The 15,498-nt window shown below is 39.3% G+C and overlaps 1 protein-coding gene across 5 annotated transcripts in view; it reads left to right on the top strand.

Annotated features, from left to right (window-relative positions):
- TRIP11 (thyroid hormone receptor interactor 11) overlaps positions 1-15,498 on the top strand; it is a 62,788-nt gene that overhangs the window by 11,608 nt on the left and 35,682 nt on the right. For 4 of the 5 annotated variants that reach the window (XM_025919078.2, XM_025919077.2, XM_086708977.1 and 1 more), the window contains exons 4-9: positions 1,886-2,164; positions 4,548-4,616; positions 6,552-6,717; positions 9,318-9,683; positions 13,112-13,152; positions 13,734-13,820. In XM_025919078.2, the coding sequence (XP_025774863.2) occupies positions 1,886-2,164; positions 4,548-4,616; positions 6,552-6,717; positions 9,318-9,683; positions 13,112-13,152; positions 13,734-13,820 (1,008 nt within the window). Of the gene's footprint in view, positions 1-1,870; positions 2,165-4,547; positions 4,617-6,551; positions 6,718-9,317; positions 9,684-13,111; positions 13,153-13,733; positions 13,821-15,498 lie in introns of all 5 variants that reach the window. The other variant, XM_086708978.1, reaches the window with a different exon arrangement.

A 15,498-nucleotide genomic window follows, 5' to 3' on the forward strand; every position in this document is an offset into this window, starting at 1 on the left:
ACATACTAAGATGAAAAATGAAAGTAAGCCACATTAAAGATAATTATAAACATTTAAAGAAGAGGTTAAATTTCCAATCTGTTGGGAATTGATTTCATAAAATACAATAAAATTACTTCAAAAATAAAATGAATATAAAAAGGCAGAGTTACAGGTTCGAGTTAGAGCTAAAGGCCCACTTATTAAAAAGATTTAACAGATTATAAAATTACTCTGTCAAATTGCTCTAAAAGACTTTAGGCCTTACTCTTTCTATTCCTGTACCTGTCATGGACTGGTAGTAAACATTCATGCCTGTAGTCCACAGACCACACTTTGAGCAGCAGTGACTTCTAGGTATTACAGTAGAGCAGTGGTTCCCACCCAGGGGTTTACAGCTGAATCATCCATGACACCTTAAAAAAATACACATGTTTATGCCCTCCAGGAGATTCTGATTTTAGTGTCCTGGGAAGGGGCCCTGGTATTGGTATTTTTCAAAAACTTTATAGGTGATTCTGATACTCACATCCTAATTGAAAACACTGCTGTGGAAAATTCAGCATTTAATTTTCTACTTAACTGAATATTAGAGGGCAAATTAGGCATTTAAGTTTAGAAATGCCTCTTTGTTATTAGAGCTTGCATTTTTTAACTCTACAACTTGATATGTGTCCATTTTATAGTCAGAACTTGCTTTGTGTTAAAGCTATGCTTGAAAAAATTATGAATTTCCATACTTTTTACCAGAACGAAAGATAATATGTGACTATACTTAAGATCTGCGTTTTCTGCCGTCATTGTGATGTTCATAATCCCTAAAGATGCAATTCATGTCATGACATTTATGGAAAAATGAATGAAATATGTGCACTGCTATAAATTTCTATTAGAGAAGAGGCTCTGATGAGAAACGTGTTTGTTAATATATTTGACGTCATTGTGTTTGGTTTTTGTTTGTCTAATTGCTTGGCTTTACATGCATAGAAATATTGTTGTTTGACTCCCAGTATCAGATTCTCCTCTGTCGTGGCGGGGTGTCTTCCGGAGTAGGTATTTTATAGAAAGCTTATCTCAATTCTCCCTATCTTACTCACTTTCATATTTTGAGTAATCTCTCACCCGAAATGGATCTAGCATTATGGTATGTCCCGTAATTTCTTTTGGACAGTGAGGTGGTATTGCCAACCCTCAGTCAAAACTCCTCTGTAGGTTTCAGTATTTTTGTACTATTCTTTCCCTGAGTAAAGTCAAATTTTCACTGGCTCCTTTTTGCCAAGGCTAAAGCAAAGGCCTCTTTCAATGTATGATGTTTTCCTAAGACTCACGGGCTAATAACCACAGGCTCACTGTGCTATCTAAGATTAGATTAATAAAGCATTCTTCCAGCTGTTGTACAGACCAGTAGAAAGTTACCTCTGATTCATGGTGCATTTTAAGTCTAAATTCAGCCATGATCAGTTATATAAGACTGTTCCAAAGATGCTCTAAGGAAACTTCTGATACGTAGGCTGATGCAGCTTTCATTTTCTCTTCACTTAGAGTTTGATAATACAAATAGAACCCTCGGAAATTGCTTGTACTACCTGATACATCGACAATAGTAAACCCGTGTTTAATTGAGAATTTAATTGCTTCAGTTAACATATGAGTGAGATTCTGATCTTCGCACTCTTTGAAATATTATCTGTGCTTTAACTGGTAATCATGTTTTTTTTTTTTTCATGTTTGGTTTTTAAATCAAAATGTGTGGTTAGGCTATTATAAAATACTAGGATTCAGTTGGTAGAGTTACCATCATTGGATAGTTTTAAATCATTATAACTTTTAATGTTATGAATCTGTAAAAAGATCAATGTGGTTATTTTAAAGTACGTTCTCTAAAACGCAGATTATAAATGTATAGGTAGAAATCAGCCATCTTAAAGCAAGACAGATCGCACTACAGGATCAGGTGCTGAAGCTTCAGTCAGCTGCCCAGTCAGTAAATTCAGGAGCTGGCCGAGTACCAGCAGCGCCTGCGTCGTCTTCATTTGGTTATGGCATCAGTCGTCATGCTGCTGCTTTCCATGATGACGACATGGACTTTGGTGACATAATTTCATCACAACAAGAAATAAACAGATTGTCAAATGAAGTTTCAAGACTTGAGTCTGAAGTTGGCCACTGGAGGCATATTGCTCAGGTTGGTAAAATTGCCATGAGTTTTTGAACATTCTTAGTAAAAAGAGTGGTTCTGAATGTAGAACTTTTGGTATCAGAAAGAACCCCAGACTAGGAAATTGAAAACCTGTATTCTAATCCTGGCAGTGATTTTCTGAGTGATTTTGATCAGATCATCTTTCTTTCTCATCTTAGTTTTTTCCTCCCTCTATAAAATATTTGGAAGAAATTCTCAAAAAAGTTTAGAGCAACAGAACTATTTTAGAATAAAATAAAGGCACGTCGGGGTGGCTCGGTTGAGCGTCTGGCTCTTGATTTCAGCTCTGGTCATGATCCAAGGGTAGTAAGATCAAGCTCTGCATTGGGCTCCTTGCTGGGCGTGTAGCCTGCTTAGGATTCTCTCTTGTTCTGTCTGTCTCTTTATCTCTGTCTCTCCTTCTCTCCCTCCCTCCCTCCCTCCCTCCCTCCCTCTCTCCTTCTTCCACTCTCTCTGTCCCTCTCTCCCCCTCTGCTTCTCTCCCTGCTTGCACGCACCTCTCTCCATAATTAAAAAAAATTTTTTTTCCTTTTAAATAAAAAGTTACAAGTCCAGGACTTAAAAGAGATAAAAATGGAGTTGCTATGGTTGAACTAGCCATCTTTTCCCCGGGAGTCCCTGAGGCTTCTTTGACGGCAATGCCAGGGCTCCGAGATACCAGATTGAAACTACTTGCAGAGATGTTCTCTGAAGTTCCTTTATCATTAGTTACGTGTAAGATGAAAATTTGATCATTGGTATCATAAAATACATTAAACTATTTTGTATTATTTTTTGTGCAGTAGAAATTAAATCTTTGCTATTTGGACAGTAAACTTTCTTTTAAGGAACACTTTCCATCTTATATATCAAATTTTATATACTATTGATATTGTCAATAGACGTGAGACCCGAAGTAAACTCGAACATTGCACATTTGGATTTAATTTCCTCAATGTAGAGAAAAAGTATAAAAGTAAAGAAATTGTTTCTTTTTGTGAGTGTGATCTGGTTATATAAAGGAGAAACCCTACCAATTATTTTTTTGCTTCTCAACATTTATTTATTTTTGGGACAGAGAGAGACAGAGCATGAATGGGGGAGGGGCAGAGAGAGAGGGAGACACAGAATCGGAAACAGGCTCCAGGCTCCGAGCCATCAGCCCAGAGCCTGACGCGGGGCTCGAACTCACGGACCGCGAGATCGTGACCTGGCTGAAGTCGGACGCTTAACCGACTGCGCCACCCAGGCGCCCCTATTTTTTTGCTTCTCAAGTTGCTAGACATTTCCCATACCCAAAATACATCTTAGGATGATCAGCTTGTCCATTCTATCTTTAAAAATGTAGTAGCTCTTAAGCTACTATAACACTGTAGATTCCCTGTCCTACCTTCAGAGATTAGGATTTTGTAGCTTATTTTAGGGCCTTGGAAATTGCATTCAAACTGTAAATACCCCAGGTGATTCTGATACGTATTTTAAGAAACATAAGATTTCATAGGGAAGAGGTGTTTTTTGAGTATGTATATATAAGCATATCTTGAATGTTTACTATATTACCTATAGTAGGATATCATGGTGGAAAAGGCGTAATTGGGATCTTTCACAGGACTTAATTTTTCAGCAAGGCATAGTAAAACTTGTGTTATATTTTACAAGATGTTTGTATATATGCTATCCTAATATATATTAATCTTAGTAACTGTGTGAGGTATTTATTACCTCTGTTTTACAGGTAAACAAAGTAAACGTTTAGTACACATATTGTCAGTGAGTAAGTTGTGACTCAACCAGACATCTTTTGACTCTGAATCCTGGAGTTTCTGGTATACTTTGTTCCTTTTTTTATCCAGAGAGCAGCTTTTTGTTCCCTAACACACTGTATAGTAAATGTTAAAAAGATAAATGAACAACATTCAGCTTTGAATGAGAAGAGAAAAATCCAAAAGTTCTTTTAATTGTTAAACTAAAGGTTTTTCTGTATTGGGGTAGAGATCCAGGTAAAATCATTTTAGAAAGATTTTTGCTGGGTTATGATTAGAATTAATGTTGGATAACTTTCCATTTTGAAACATTTTCTTCTAGGAAGCTGTTTGATTATCAAATTTACATTTTGTTAAGCTAAGTAAAATATTCTCTGGTGTTTTCCTTCTTAACAGTTATTTTGTAAAAGTGTCTCCCTAATTAGTTAACAGACTCTTGAAAATTATCTTTTATTTGTTGTGTATTACAATTGGACTGGGTTCTTCAAAAGTGCTTGGCATTCTTTAATCAGAATTTGGGAAATGCTCCCTTTTTTGAAAGATGCGTTTAATAAAATTAATTTGTGACTTTCTCTTTTACAAGAAAATCAATACAATTATTTTCTAATTCTGTTTTTCTGATCTAGACTTCTAAACCACAAGGATCAAATAGCTCTGATCAAAGTGAAATCTGCAAACTGCAAAGTATCATTAAGGTAAGACAGGTTGTTGGAACAATGGCTATTATACATCTAAAATTGGCTTATTAAAAATATATGTCTAAATTAATGGAAGGCTCAGTTATAAAGCTAATTATATAGAGTATGATTGTTTCTTTTCCATTTTGTATTTTCGTTCTTTATGACAGGTGTATAAAAATGTCTCTTCAAAATTGTTTGGTTTTGAACATTTATTTTTTTAAGTATATTTCATTAGTCTGTACTAGTTACTATATCTTGTAAAATGGTCTTTATTAAAACAATTCCAAGGTTGCTGAAGTTTTCAGGGTTTAAAGGATATTGACAAAATAAAATGCTAATACTATTCACTGTAACTAATTATTTTCCTTTAATGGTGGAATTTTGCTAGTTTGTGTCCATTATTATTTCATTCAAGAAAAATTTTAGTTACATAAAATTATCATATGGCACTGAATTGTTTTTAGTGTATAAATTATTGTCAGATATAGAATTTTTTAGTTTTTGGTTTTATTATTATTGTAATACTAACATGGGTGGGTTCCCAAGTCAGACCTGTGTTTGAATCCTGCCTCTACTATTTACCAGCTGTTCTACTTTGGACAAGTTACTTAATCTTTCCAAGCTTCCATTTTATCCTTAGTACAGTAGATTTCATAATACCTTCCCTGTAGGATTGTGTTAAAGTTTAAACGTAAAGCTCCTTGCCAAGCGCTGGCACTGAAGTAAGCGCACAGGATTAAGGAACAACCTTACTTGTCTTCTCAGGAAGTAGAAGCTAATTTATAGATTAGGATTCTTGGGTCACAAGCAACAGAAGTCATTACTGGCAAAGTAAAGCAAAAGAGGATTTACTGGAAGGACCCAGGTTAGTCTGTCCACAGGATTGAAAGAAGTATTGAGCGTTTTGGTCTTAGGATGGACAGGATTGGGAATAGCATTGGGGATCTAGAGAGTGGGACACAGTGGACCAACTTTTCTGGGTGTAGCTATCACAGTGCTTCTGGTCCAAATAATTTCCCTCTTTGAAGGACTCTGCTCAAGATCTGGATTCCTAGGAGAGAGACTGGTGGTCTCAACTTGGGTAGCAACGTGCCTTGGTTAACAGTTTGGGAGTCCCATCAAGACTGGTGGAAGGAAGGGCTGAGCAAGAGATGGGAGTAATAGGACACCAGCTACAGACTGAAGGTTGGCACGGGCATCGATGGGATATGTCACTAGCAAGAGAAGCTCATGGTCACAGATATGAAGAAAAAAAGATATTCAAATTGTTCTTAAGACCCAAGAAAGGCAAGGGTAGAGTCAGAATTGTCCAGATTTGGAGGCTGTGTTTAAATTCTCTTCAACCATAGCGTGTTCAGAGAATTATTCTTTTTTTTTTTTTTTAATTTTTTTTTTTTTTTTTTTTAACGTTTATTTATTTTTGGGACAGAGAGAGACAGAGCATGAACGGGGGAGGGGCAGAGAGAGAGGGAGACACAGAATCGGAAACAGGCTCCAGGCTCTGAGCCATCAGCCCAGAGCCCGATGCGGGGCTCGAACTCACGGACCGCGAGATCGTGACCTGGCTGAAGTCGGACGCTTAACCGACTGCGCCACCCAGGCGCCCCCAGAGAATTATTCTTTTTTAAAATTTTTTTTTTTTCTTTTTCAACGTTTTTATTTATTTTTGGGACAGAGAGAGACAGAGCATGAACGGGGGAGGGGCAGAGAGAGGGGGAGACACAGAATCGGAAACAGGCTCCAGGCTCCGAGCCACCAGCCCAGAGCCCGACGCGGGGCTCGAACTCACGGACCGCGAGATCGTGACTTGGCTGAAGTCGGACGCTTAACCGACTGCGCCACCCAGGCGCCCCCCCAGAGAATTATTCTTAATACACACTTCTGCACAATGAGATAGCTTAGGTGTATCATTGATTATAAGTGGGGTTAACCTTGTTTTTATTTTTTAAGGAACTTAAACAGAACCGAAGTCAGGAAATTGATGACCATCAACATGAAATGTCAGTGTTACAGAATGCACATCAACAGAAATTGACAGAAATAAGTCGTCGGCATCGAGAAGAATTAAGTGACTATGAAGAACGAATTGAAGAACTGGAAAAGCTGTTACAACAAGGTTGTTAGTTTTTATTAACTTAATGTATTAGATGATATAATTAAAAGACCAGCCTAGTAATGTGTGATTAAGTCACTGATGTAAGCTTGGACTAAGTTCTAAAGAATGAGTGAATGACTAGTTCTGTTCACCTGCCGGAAATTTGCAGTGGCATCACTATTATCAGGATTATGTGGAAATTGGGCCACCTGCATGGCTCAGTCGGTTAAGTGTCCGACTTCAGCTCAGGTCATGATCTGATCTCAGATTCATGAGTTCAAGCCCTGTGTCGGGCTCTGTGCTGACAGCTCAGAGCATGAGCCTGCTTCAGATTTTGTGTGTGTGTGTGTGTCTCCTCTGCCCCTCCCCTGTTTGCACTCTGTGTCTCTCAAAAATAAATAAACATTTAAAAAAATTTTTAAAAGGAAAGATTATGCAGAAATGGAAAGGTCCATTTGCCTTTGTGACAGATAGTTACAATACATAGATTTCTTTGTATTGTTTGGTGGTGGTACTTTGGTAATAAATGATTAGAAGTATTTTCACTCTGGGGCACCTGGGTGGCTCAGTTCGTTGAGCATCCGATTTCGGCTCAGGTCATGATCTTGCAGTTCGTGGGTTCAGGCCCTGAGCTGACAGCTCAGAGCCTGGAGCCTGTTTTGGATTCTGTGTCTTCCTCTCTCTCTGTCCTTTCCCTACTGGCACTGTCTCTGTCTCTCAAAAAATTAATAAATGTTAAAAAAAACCTTAAAAACCAATAGAACTATTTTCACTCTTTTAAATTCATATACATAGGCTTTTTAGTAGTTCATTCAAATAATATTTTTCCTCGACTGTTTATTTTTAAATTTTTTTTTTTCAACGTTTATTTATTTTTGGGACAGAGAGAGACAGAGCATGAACGGGGGAGGGGCAGAGAGAGAGGGAGACACAGAATCGGAAACAGGCTCCAGGCTCTGAGCCATCAGCCCAGAGCCCGACGCGGGGCTCGAACTCACAGACCGCGAGATCGTGACCTGGCTGAAGTCGGACGCTTAACCGACTGCGCCACCCAGGCGCCCCTCGACTGTTTATTTTTAAAAAGCTTTATTATGAGGGCAGCTGGCTGTCTCAGTCAGTGGAGCATGTGACTCTTGATCTCAGGGTCATGAGTTTGAGTCCCATGTTGGGAGTAGAGATTACAGGGGAAAAAAATCTAAAATAAAGATGCTTTATAATGGTAATTTTTAAAAAAAGTTTATTCATTTTTGAGACGGGGGGAGGGGCAGAGAGGGAGACAGAATCCCAAGCAGCCTCCACACTGTCAGCACAGAGCCCAACGCAGGGCTTGATCCCACAAACTGTAAGATCACGAACTGAGCCAAAAGCAAGTTGGATGCCCAACTGACTGAGCCACCCAGGCATCTCTGTTGTAATTTTTTAAGACTTTGTTTTTATAACAAAATTGAGAAGGAAGTACAGAGATTTCCCACATACCCCTGCCCCCAAACGCATGCCATCCCTACTATCACCATCACTTAGCAGAATGGCACATTTGCCACCAAAGATGAACCTACATCGACACATCACGATCCCTCAAAGTGCATAGTTTACCTTAGGGTTGACTCTTGGTGTTGTACATTCTATGGATTTGGACAAACTTATGCACATATTCATCATAATATACAGAGTAGTTTCAGTGCTCTAAAACCCTTTCTACTCTGCCTACTCACCCCCCACTTGCCCTCCCCACCAATCTTTTTATTGTCTCTATAGTTTTGCCTTTTCTAGAATGTCACATAGTTGGAATCATACAGTATGTAACCTTTTGAGATTGTTTTCTTTCACTTAGTAATGTGCATTTAAAGTTCCTCCATGTTGGGGCGCCTGGGTGGCTCAGTCGGTTGGGCGTCCGACTTCAGCTCAGGTCACGATCTCACGGTCCATGAGTTCGAGCCCCGCTTCAGGCTCTGGGCTGATGGCTCAGAGCCTGGAGCCTGCTTCCGATTCTGTGTCTCCCTCTCTCTCTGCCCCTCCCCCGTTCATGCTCTGTCTCTCTCTGTCTCAAAAATAAATAAATGTTAAAAAAAAAAAATTAAAAAAAAAATAATGTTCCTCCATGTTTTTTCATGGCTTGATCCCTCACTTCTTTTTAGTGCTGAATAGTATCACATTACCTGGATGTACCACAATTTATCCATTCACCTCCTGAAGGACCTCTTTGCTTCCAGGTTTTTGTAGTTATGCATAAAGCTGCTATAAACGTCATTGTTCAGGTGTTCATGTGGATAAGAGTTTTCAGTTCCTTTGAGTAAATACCAGGGAGTGCAGTTGCTAACCATATGGTAAGGGTATGTTTCATTCTGTTAGAAACTGCCAAACTGTCCTCCAAAGTGGCCCTACTGTTTTGCATTCCCACCAAGAGTGAACGAGAGCTCTTGTTCCACATCCTCATCAGCATCTGGTGTTGTCCATGTTCTGAACTTCGGCCGTTCTAATGGGAGTGTAATGGTATCTCATTGTCTTAACTTCCAAAGATTTTCAGGTTCTCACGTCTGTTCAATCTCGTAGCTGTATATAGCAAGCTACTAATCTCTTGGTAGCTGACATTTGCTGTCCTTGATTTTCTGTTCATGTTCTAGGTGGCTCAGGAATTGCAGTCACTGATCACTTGAAAATCCATGAGATGCAAAAAACTATTCAGGATCTACAAACTGAGAAAGTAGCGTCTACAAAAAAAATTGAAGAACTTGAGGATAAAATAAAGGACATAAATACAAAATTATCTTCTGCAGAAAATGACAGAGATATTTTGAAGAAGGAACAAGAACGCCTGCACGTTGAAAACAGACAAATAACGGAAGAGTGTGAAAACTTGAAACAGGAATATAGTAAATTGCAGCCTGATGCCGTGAGGCAGGGCGATGCTGTGACAGGAAGAGAAGGAATCCTGTCGCAGGGTGCATCGGTGCAAGAGGAAGTGCTCAAACTGCAGCGGGCACTGTCTGGTATAAAATGTTTGGAACTTATTGATGATGGGTGTTTTATTGCGTACCAGTTGTTTCAGAGGCACACTGAGTACTGTATGGGAATGGAGGAGTCATGGAAACGACTGTGTAGAATTTGAATCGAATTGTTGGTTTCGCTTCAGTGCCATAATTAATGGACAACAAATAGGAATTTTCTACTAAAAAGGCTTCACTCCCTGCCTCATCCTTAAGTATTTACAGGGGACTCATTGCTCTACGAGGCAGTGTAGATTTTTGGGAAATGTTTAGTAGCTGTTTATTGGGAGGAGGTGTGGGTGTATTTCTGTTAATCTGTGTAGAACCAAATACTTTCTGGAACTCATTAGGGTCCAGACCCTCCAGTTAGGGAATGCAGCCTCCCTTTTTTAAAATTCTGTATCACCTTTTGAAATGATGTCCTGTATCTAAGCAGACACAAGAGTGATAACCATAGGTCTTTTATCATTTTCCATGCTGAAGCTGGTACATCGTTACCATACCTGTGTTCTGTGTTAGAAAAAATAAGTTATTGAATGAAATAGGCCAAACACCAGTATTCGTTCATGCCAGGAGAACATAATAGGAGCTCTTTAGCTGCAAAGATGTGTTTTATTTTGCATTTTTGTCTTCTCACAATATAAACTCTCACATTATGAACTGATTGATTCTTGCTCTGGAGGGTGTTTCTAGCCCTTGGGTGCTCTGCTCCCCGATCCCCGCCTCCAATCTGTCTCACTTGCCTAGTTGTTTATCCTGAGTGCCTGACCTGGATGGCCAACTCTATAAATTCATATTAAAGTTAGGTTCAGGGTCACCGTGTCGTCGTTGTCCTCCTCCTCCTCCCCCTCCCCCTCCTCCTCCTCCTCCTCCTCCTCTCCCAGCCTTAGTGATTGGTGGCATTTACCAGTTCGCCAAAACAGAATTTGAAGTCATCACCTAGCACATCCTGAAGGTTCTATTTCCTTAGCATCTCTGGCTTGGTACTCTTTCAGAGGCATTCTACGGTTTCTCACAAGTGCCTCCATTCTAGGATCTGCCAGGAAGGCAAAGAGAAGGCTGTTGACTAGGGATCTAGACTTCTTTCTTGTTTGACTTCAGAGTATCTCTGCTCTTTTCAAAATAAATGTATCTGTTTATTCCACATATTGGGTGACTCAGATGAATTCATTTGCTTTAAAAACAAACCTACTGCCCTAGTCCTTCCTCTTTTTCCAGTTTCCATGCCACTGAATAACTTCAGCCAATCAATTTTCTTTTGCCTGATTAACTGTAGTAGTTTCTTCATGGAGCAGAATAGCACAGTAGTTAAGTACATGACTGTGCTAGAATCCTGCTCTGTCACTAATTCAGTGACGTTGGGCAGTTTAATTACCATCTCTATGCTTTTGTTTTTCCATCTGTGTAGTTGGGATAACGATACTATCTTCCATAGTTACAGTAGTAGTAATGGGGATTCTCTGAGTTACTACCTGCAGAGTTCTCTCTAGAACAATGGCTATCCCGTAGTAAGCATTACAGAAGTGGTAGCTGTTATTATTTTCTGGTCTCCATGATTCCTTGAATCCGTTTTTTTTTTCTTTCTGCAGCCAGGATGGTTTTTCAGAAACTCAAAACAGTTTACTTCCCTGATTGCAATACTTCGTGGCTCCCTTGTGAACTTCAGGATAAAGTCTAAACCTCATACTTGACATAAAATGTCTTTCATGATCTGGTCCCTGTCTCCCCCTTTAATTTCAGTTCTTCCCATTCTCCTCACGGGCTAAGCGTTAGCTGTACTGAACTTTCTACACATCTCCTTAAGCCGATGACGTTATTGTCTATTAGGTCTGTCGCCTTTGCATTTGCTGCTCTGTGTGGAGTGTCTCTGTTTCTCTCTGCTAATTCTTAAGTACATTACAACTCATTGCAGGAGATACTATGCTGCTGCTTTCCTAGCCCTCCTCACCCCTCTCCCACCCCCAGATCGAGCAGGTGTTTGTCCTTTCTGCTCCCTGTAGCACCTTGCGCTCCCTGTATCATACTGTACTGTGGTCACGTGTTTACTTGTTTGTCTTTCCTCTGAATAGAAAGCTCCCTGAGGGCAAGCAAGGACTAAAGGTTTTCATCTGGTTGTCTAGCAACTGACCTCACAGTAAACATTCAGTATTATCTGAGTGAACATTGAATAAATCACTTCAGCTGGACTTAAAGTATTCTGTCTTTGTGTTCTTCCAGAACTATTTCTATATATGGATCTATCCATAATACCAGCTTGAATGGCCTTTCTATCTGTTGTCATGTCCAAGTCAGTTTATTTATGTTTTTACTGTTTGTTTATTTATTTATTTATTTTTTTTATTTTTTTTTTTTTAAATTTTTTTTTCAACGTTTTATTTATTTTTGGGACAGAGAGAGACAGAGCATGAACGGGGGAGGAGCAGAGAGAGAGGGAGACACAGAATCGGACACAGGCTCCAGGCTCTGAGCCATCAGCCCAGAGCCCGATGCGGGGCTCGAACTCACGGACCGCGAGATCGCGACCTGGCTGAAGTCGGACGCTTAACCGACTGCGCCACCCAGGCGCCCCACTGTTTGTTTATTTTTGAGAGAGAGCGTGCACCACATGAGCAGGGGAAGGGTAGAGAAAGAGTGAGACAGAGGATCTGAAAGTGGACTCTGTGCTGACAGCAGAGAGCCTGACATGGGGCTTGAACTCAAGAACCATGAGATCATGACTTGAGCCAAAGTCAGGTTTTTAAATGACTGAGCCACCCAGGCTCCCCTGTCATTTCTAAGTCACTGTAAACATTGAGAATTGGGGCACCTGGGTCGTTTAGTTGGTTGAATGTCAAACTCTTGATTTCGGCTAGGTCATAATCTCACGGTTTGTGGGTTCAAGCCCCATGTCGGGCTTTGTGCTGACAGTGGAGAGCCTGTTTGGAATTCTCTCTCTGCCACTCCCCTGCTCACTCTTGCGCTCTCTTGCTCTCTCTCAAAATAAATAAGTAAATTTTAAAAAATAAAGAATTGAGAGATTATTGTATTATTGTGGTATAAATATGTATTCTTGTTTTCAGCCATTTCCCCTCAATCTCAGTCCTTTTACTCTTTCCTGTACAAAAGCTAATCAACTCATTTTGAAACATTGTTATTAGTGTTTTTATCAAGGCAATAACTTATGACTCATCCAGATATGATTATACTTATTTCTTGTACTGTTTCATAGAATTACATTTTAATGGAGCTTCTAAATGGCATTTATGTTATGAATTCTATAGTATAGTCAAATAGAAATGTAAAACAACAAAAATACATTTCAGTAAGTACCATTAGGGTTTGCTGATTGTGCTTATAAATACACTTTATTTTAAATGAGCTTTATTTCTGAGTTTATTACATAGGAGGTAAGAAGTTGAAGTATTTTAATGTCAGATTCTTTGTTTTTGCAGATGCTGAAAATGAAATTATGAGACTGAGTATTTTAAACCAGGTAAACTAATGCTGAGAGAAAAACCTTCTGGCTTTTATCAAGAAAAAGTATTTTGATTATTGTAGTTGCTTGTTTTGTGTTTTTTACAAATTCACGGGAACTTATCCTGGGAACTTGCATCTTAGTAATTTTACGTTTGCTGATAACGGTAATTTTTTGAATCACAAATTGTCATAATTTTAAAGTTACATAATTGGAAAATGCAGGTATATCACTTTCAAGATTAATTTGGCAGACATTATATTACGTATATGAGTGGAAGCAGATTTCCCACCAACCGAGGAATGCGTTTTGATTTCCCTTAAGGAATTTAGAGTTGTTTCTAGTGCTAATGATTCCAGGTTAGTTTGTAAATGTATTTATGTATTATGTATATTTGTGTATGCTTTTAAATAAATTAAAAAAATATCTATAAGAATGTTTGTAAAATGAGTGACTGACTTTAGATGGTCTAGTGTTGTATGCTTATAATTTTTATGTATCACTAGAGAAATGCTGAGTTGAAATGCACACTTGTATGGCTTGCCTACTTTTTTATAAACTTGAAATTTATCTGAAAACTCTGTTTTAACATTTTGTAGGATAACAATCTCACTGAAGACAATTTGAAACTTAAAATGCATGTTGAAATTTTAGAAAAAGAGAAGTCCTTATTGAGTCAAGAAAAGGTGGGTGCGATAAAAATGGGACCAGAATTAAAATATTGTGTGTATTACAGATCAAGCCAAGGGCCAGTTTATATAAATGGAGCATTTAGGTCTTGAGAGGCCTTAGAATAAAGCTGATCTCATTGATGCTTGTCAGACTAGGTTCAAGTACTTGGGCAAGGTTCAGAGTATGAGGGCTGGCCAGGGTTTACGTTTACACACAGATAAGCCAGTAGGCATACAGATATGAGCAGAAAAGATAAAGGCTCTGTTTTGGTTTCTGATGAAGTCCTGATAGCAGCAACATACACAGGTGGGTCGCGAGCTTGGACTGGCATCTTACAGAAACCGTAGCTGCAGATACGTCCCAGAACGTATCTGTTGTGGACAGGAGTTTCTTAGTGGTGAGAGATAAAGGGGATATAATCTCACTGGTAGAAATAAGGTCTTTGTGTATATTGGAAGCAAGGTTGGAACGAGGTTCTATAATGCACTGTTGGGTATCGGGAGAGGTATTTTTATGTTTGTACTACGTGGGGGTAGTTCCTTGGCTAAGGTAGGTGTTTAAACAGAGGATAGTTGTCGGCTGGTATTAATTTATAGGCTAGTGTCTTAACTCAATTTAAAATCTTAATTTTTAAAAGGTAACACATACTCACTGATGTACAAATACGGTAATTCATACCGAAAAACTTTAGACAGTACAAAGGGAATATCCTTTCCACCTCCCTTGGTTGGCCTGTTTTCCAAAGGAAGTCTTTCTTACCAGTTTCTCATATGTCCATCCTTTCAGACTACACCTAAGTATGTATGATTATTTAAATAGATTTGAAAAAACTGTTAGCATACTATACATATATTCATGTATACCTTAACATGTTTTCAGCGTCCTTCCACATTAGTGTATAGGCAGTGTTTCTCAAAGAGACGTTTTGGCATGTAGACAGGAAAATTTTTAGCTCTGTGTACTGTCGTATGCATTGTGGGGTCCTTGCCCCCCCCCCACTCTTTCTACCCACTAAGAGCCAGTAGTGTCTCCCAGTCTTTTTTTATTCCTGTATTATATATATATAATTTTTTTGCTCTTTTCTCCTCCCTTTGCATTCTGTTCTTTCAGTTACTCCTTTCTCTAATTGGCCCAGGTATACTTTGTAGTTTGCAGATCTCTGCACATACCTGATAGGGTCTGTGACCTTCTCTTGATATTTTCAGATTCTGCAGCCGTTCCTGGTCCCTCTTGCTCCTTTCTTTCGATGTTAAGTAATCCTTTATAATATTTCCTTTCATTATCTCTGATAGGGATCAACTCACTGCTTAAGAATGCTAGGCCAGGGGCGCCTGGGTGGCTAGGTCGGTTGGGCGTCCGACTTCGGCTCAGGTCATGATCTCATGGTCCATGAGTTCGAGCCCCGCGTTGGGCTCTGTGCTGACCGCTCGGAACCTGGAGCCTGTTTCAGCTTCTGTGTCTCCCTCTTTCTCTGCCCCTCCCCTGTTCATGCTCTGTCTCGCTCTGCCTCAAAAATAAATAAACGTTAAAAAAAAAAAATTAAAAAAAAAAGAATGCTAGGCCATACTGGGGCGCCTGGGTGGCTCAGCTGGTTAAGCATCCAACTCTTGATTTCGGCTCAGGTCATGATCTTACAGTTCATGAATTTGAGCCCTGCATCAGGCTCTGTGCTGACAGTGCGGAGCCTGCTTA

Source organism: Puma concolor, chromosome B3 (genome assembly GCF_028749965.1).
Source record: "Puma concolor isolate L17-30 chromosome B3, mPumCon1.1.hap2, whole genome shotgun sequence".
NCBI classification, from domain to species: domain Eukaryota; kingdom Metazoa; phylum Chordata; class Mammalia; order Carnivora; family Felidae; genus Puma; species Puma concolor.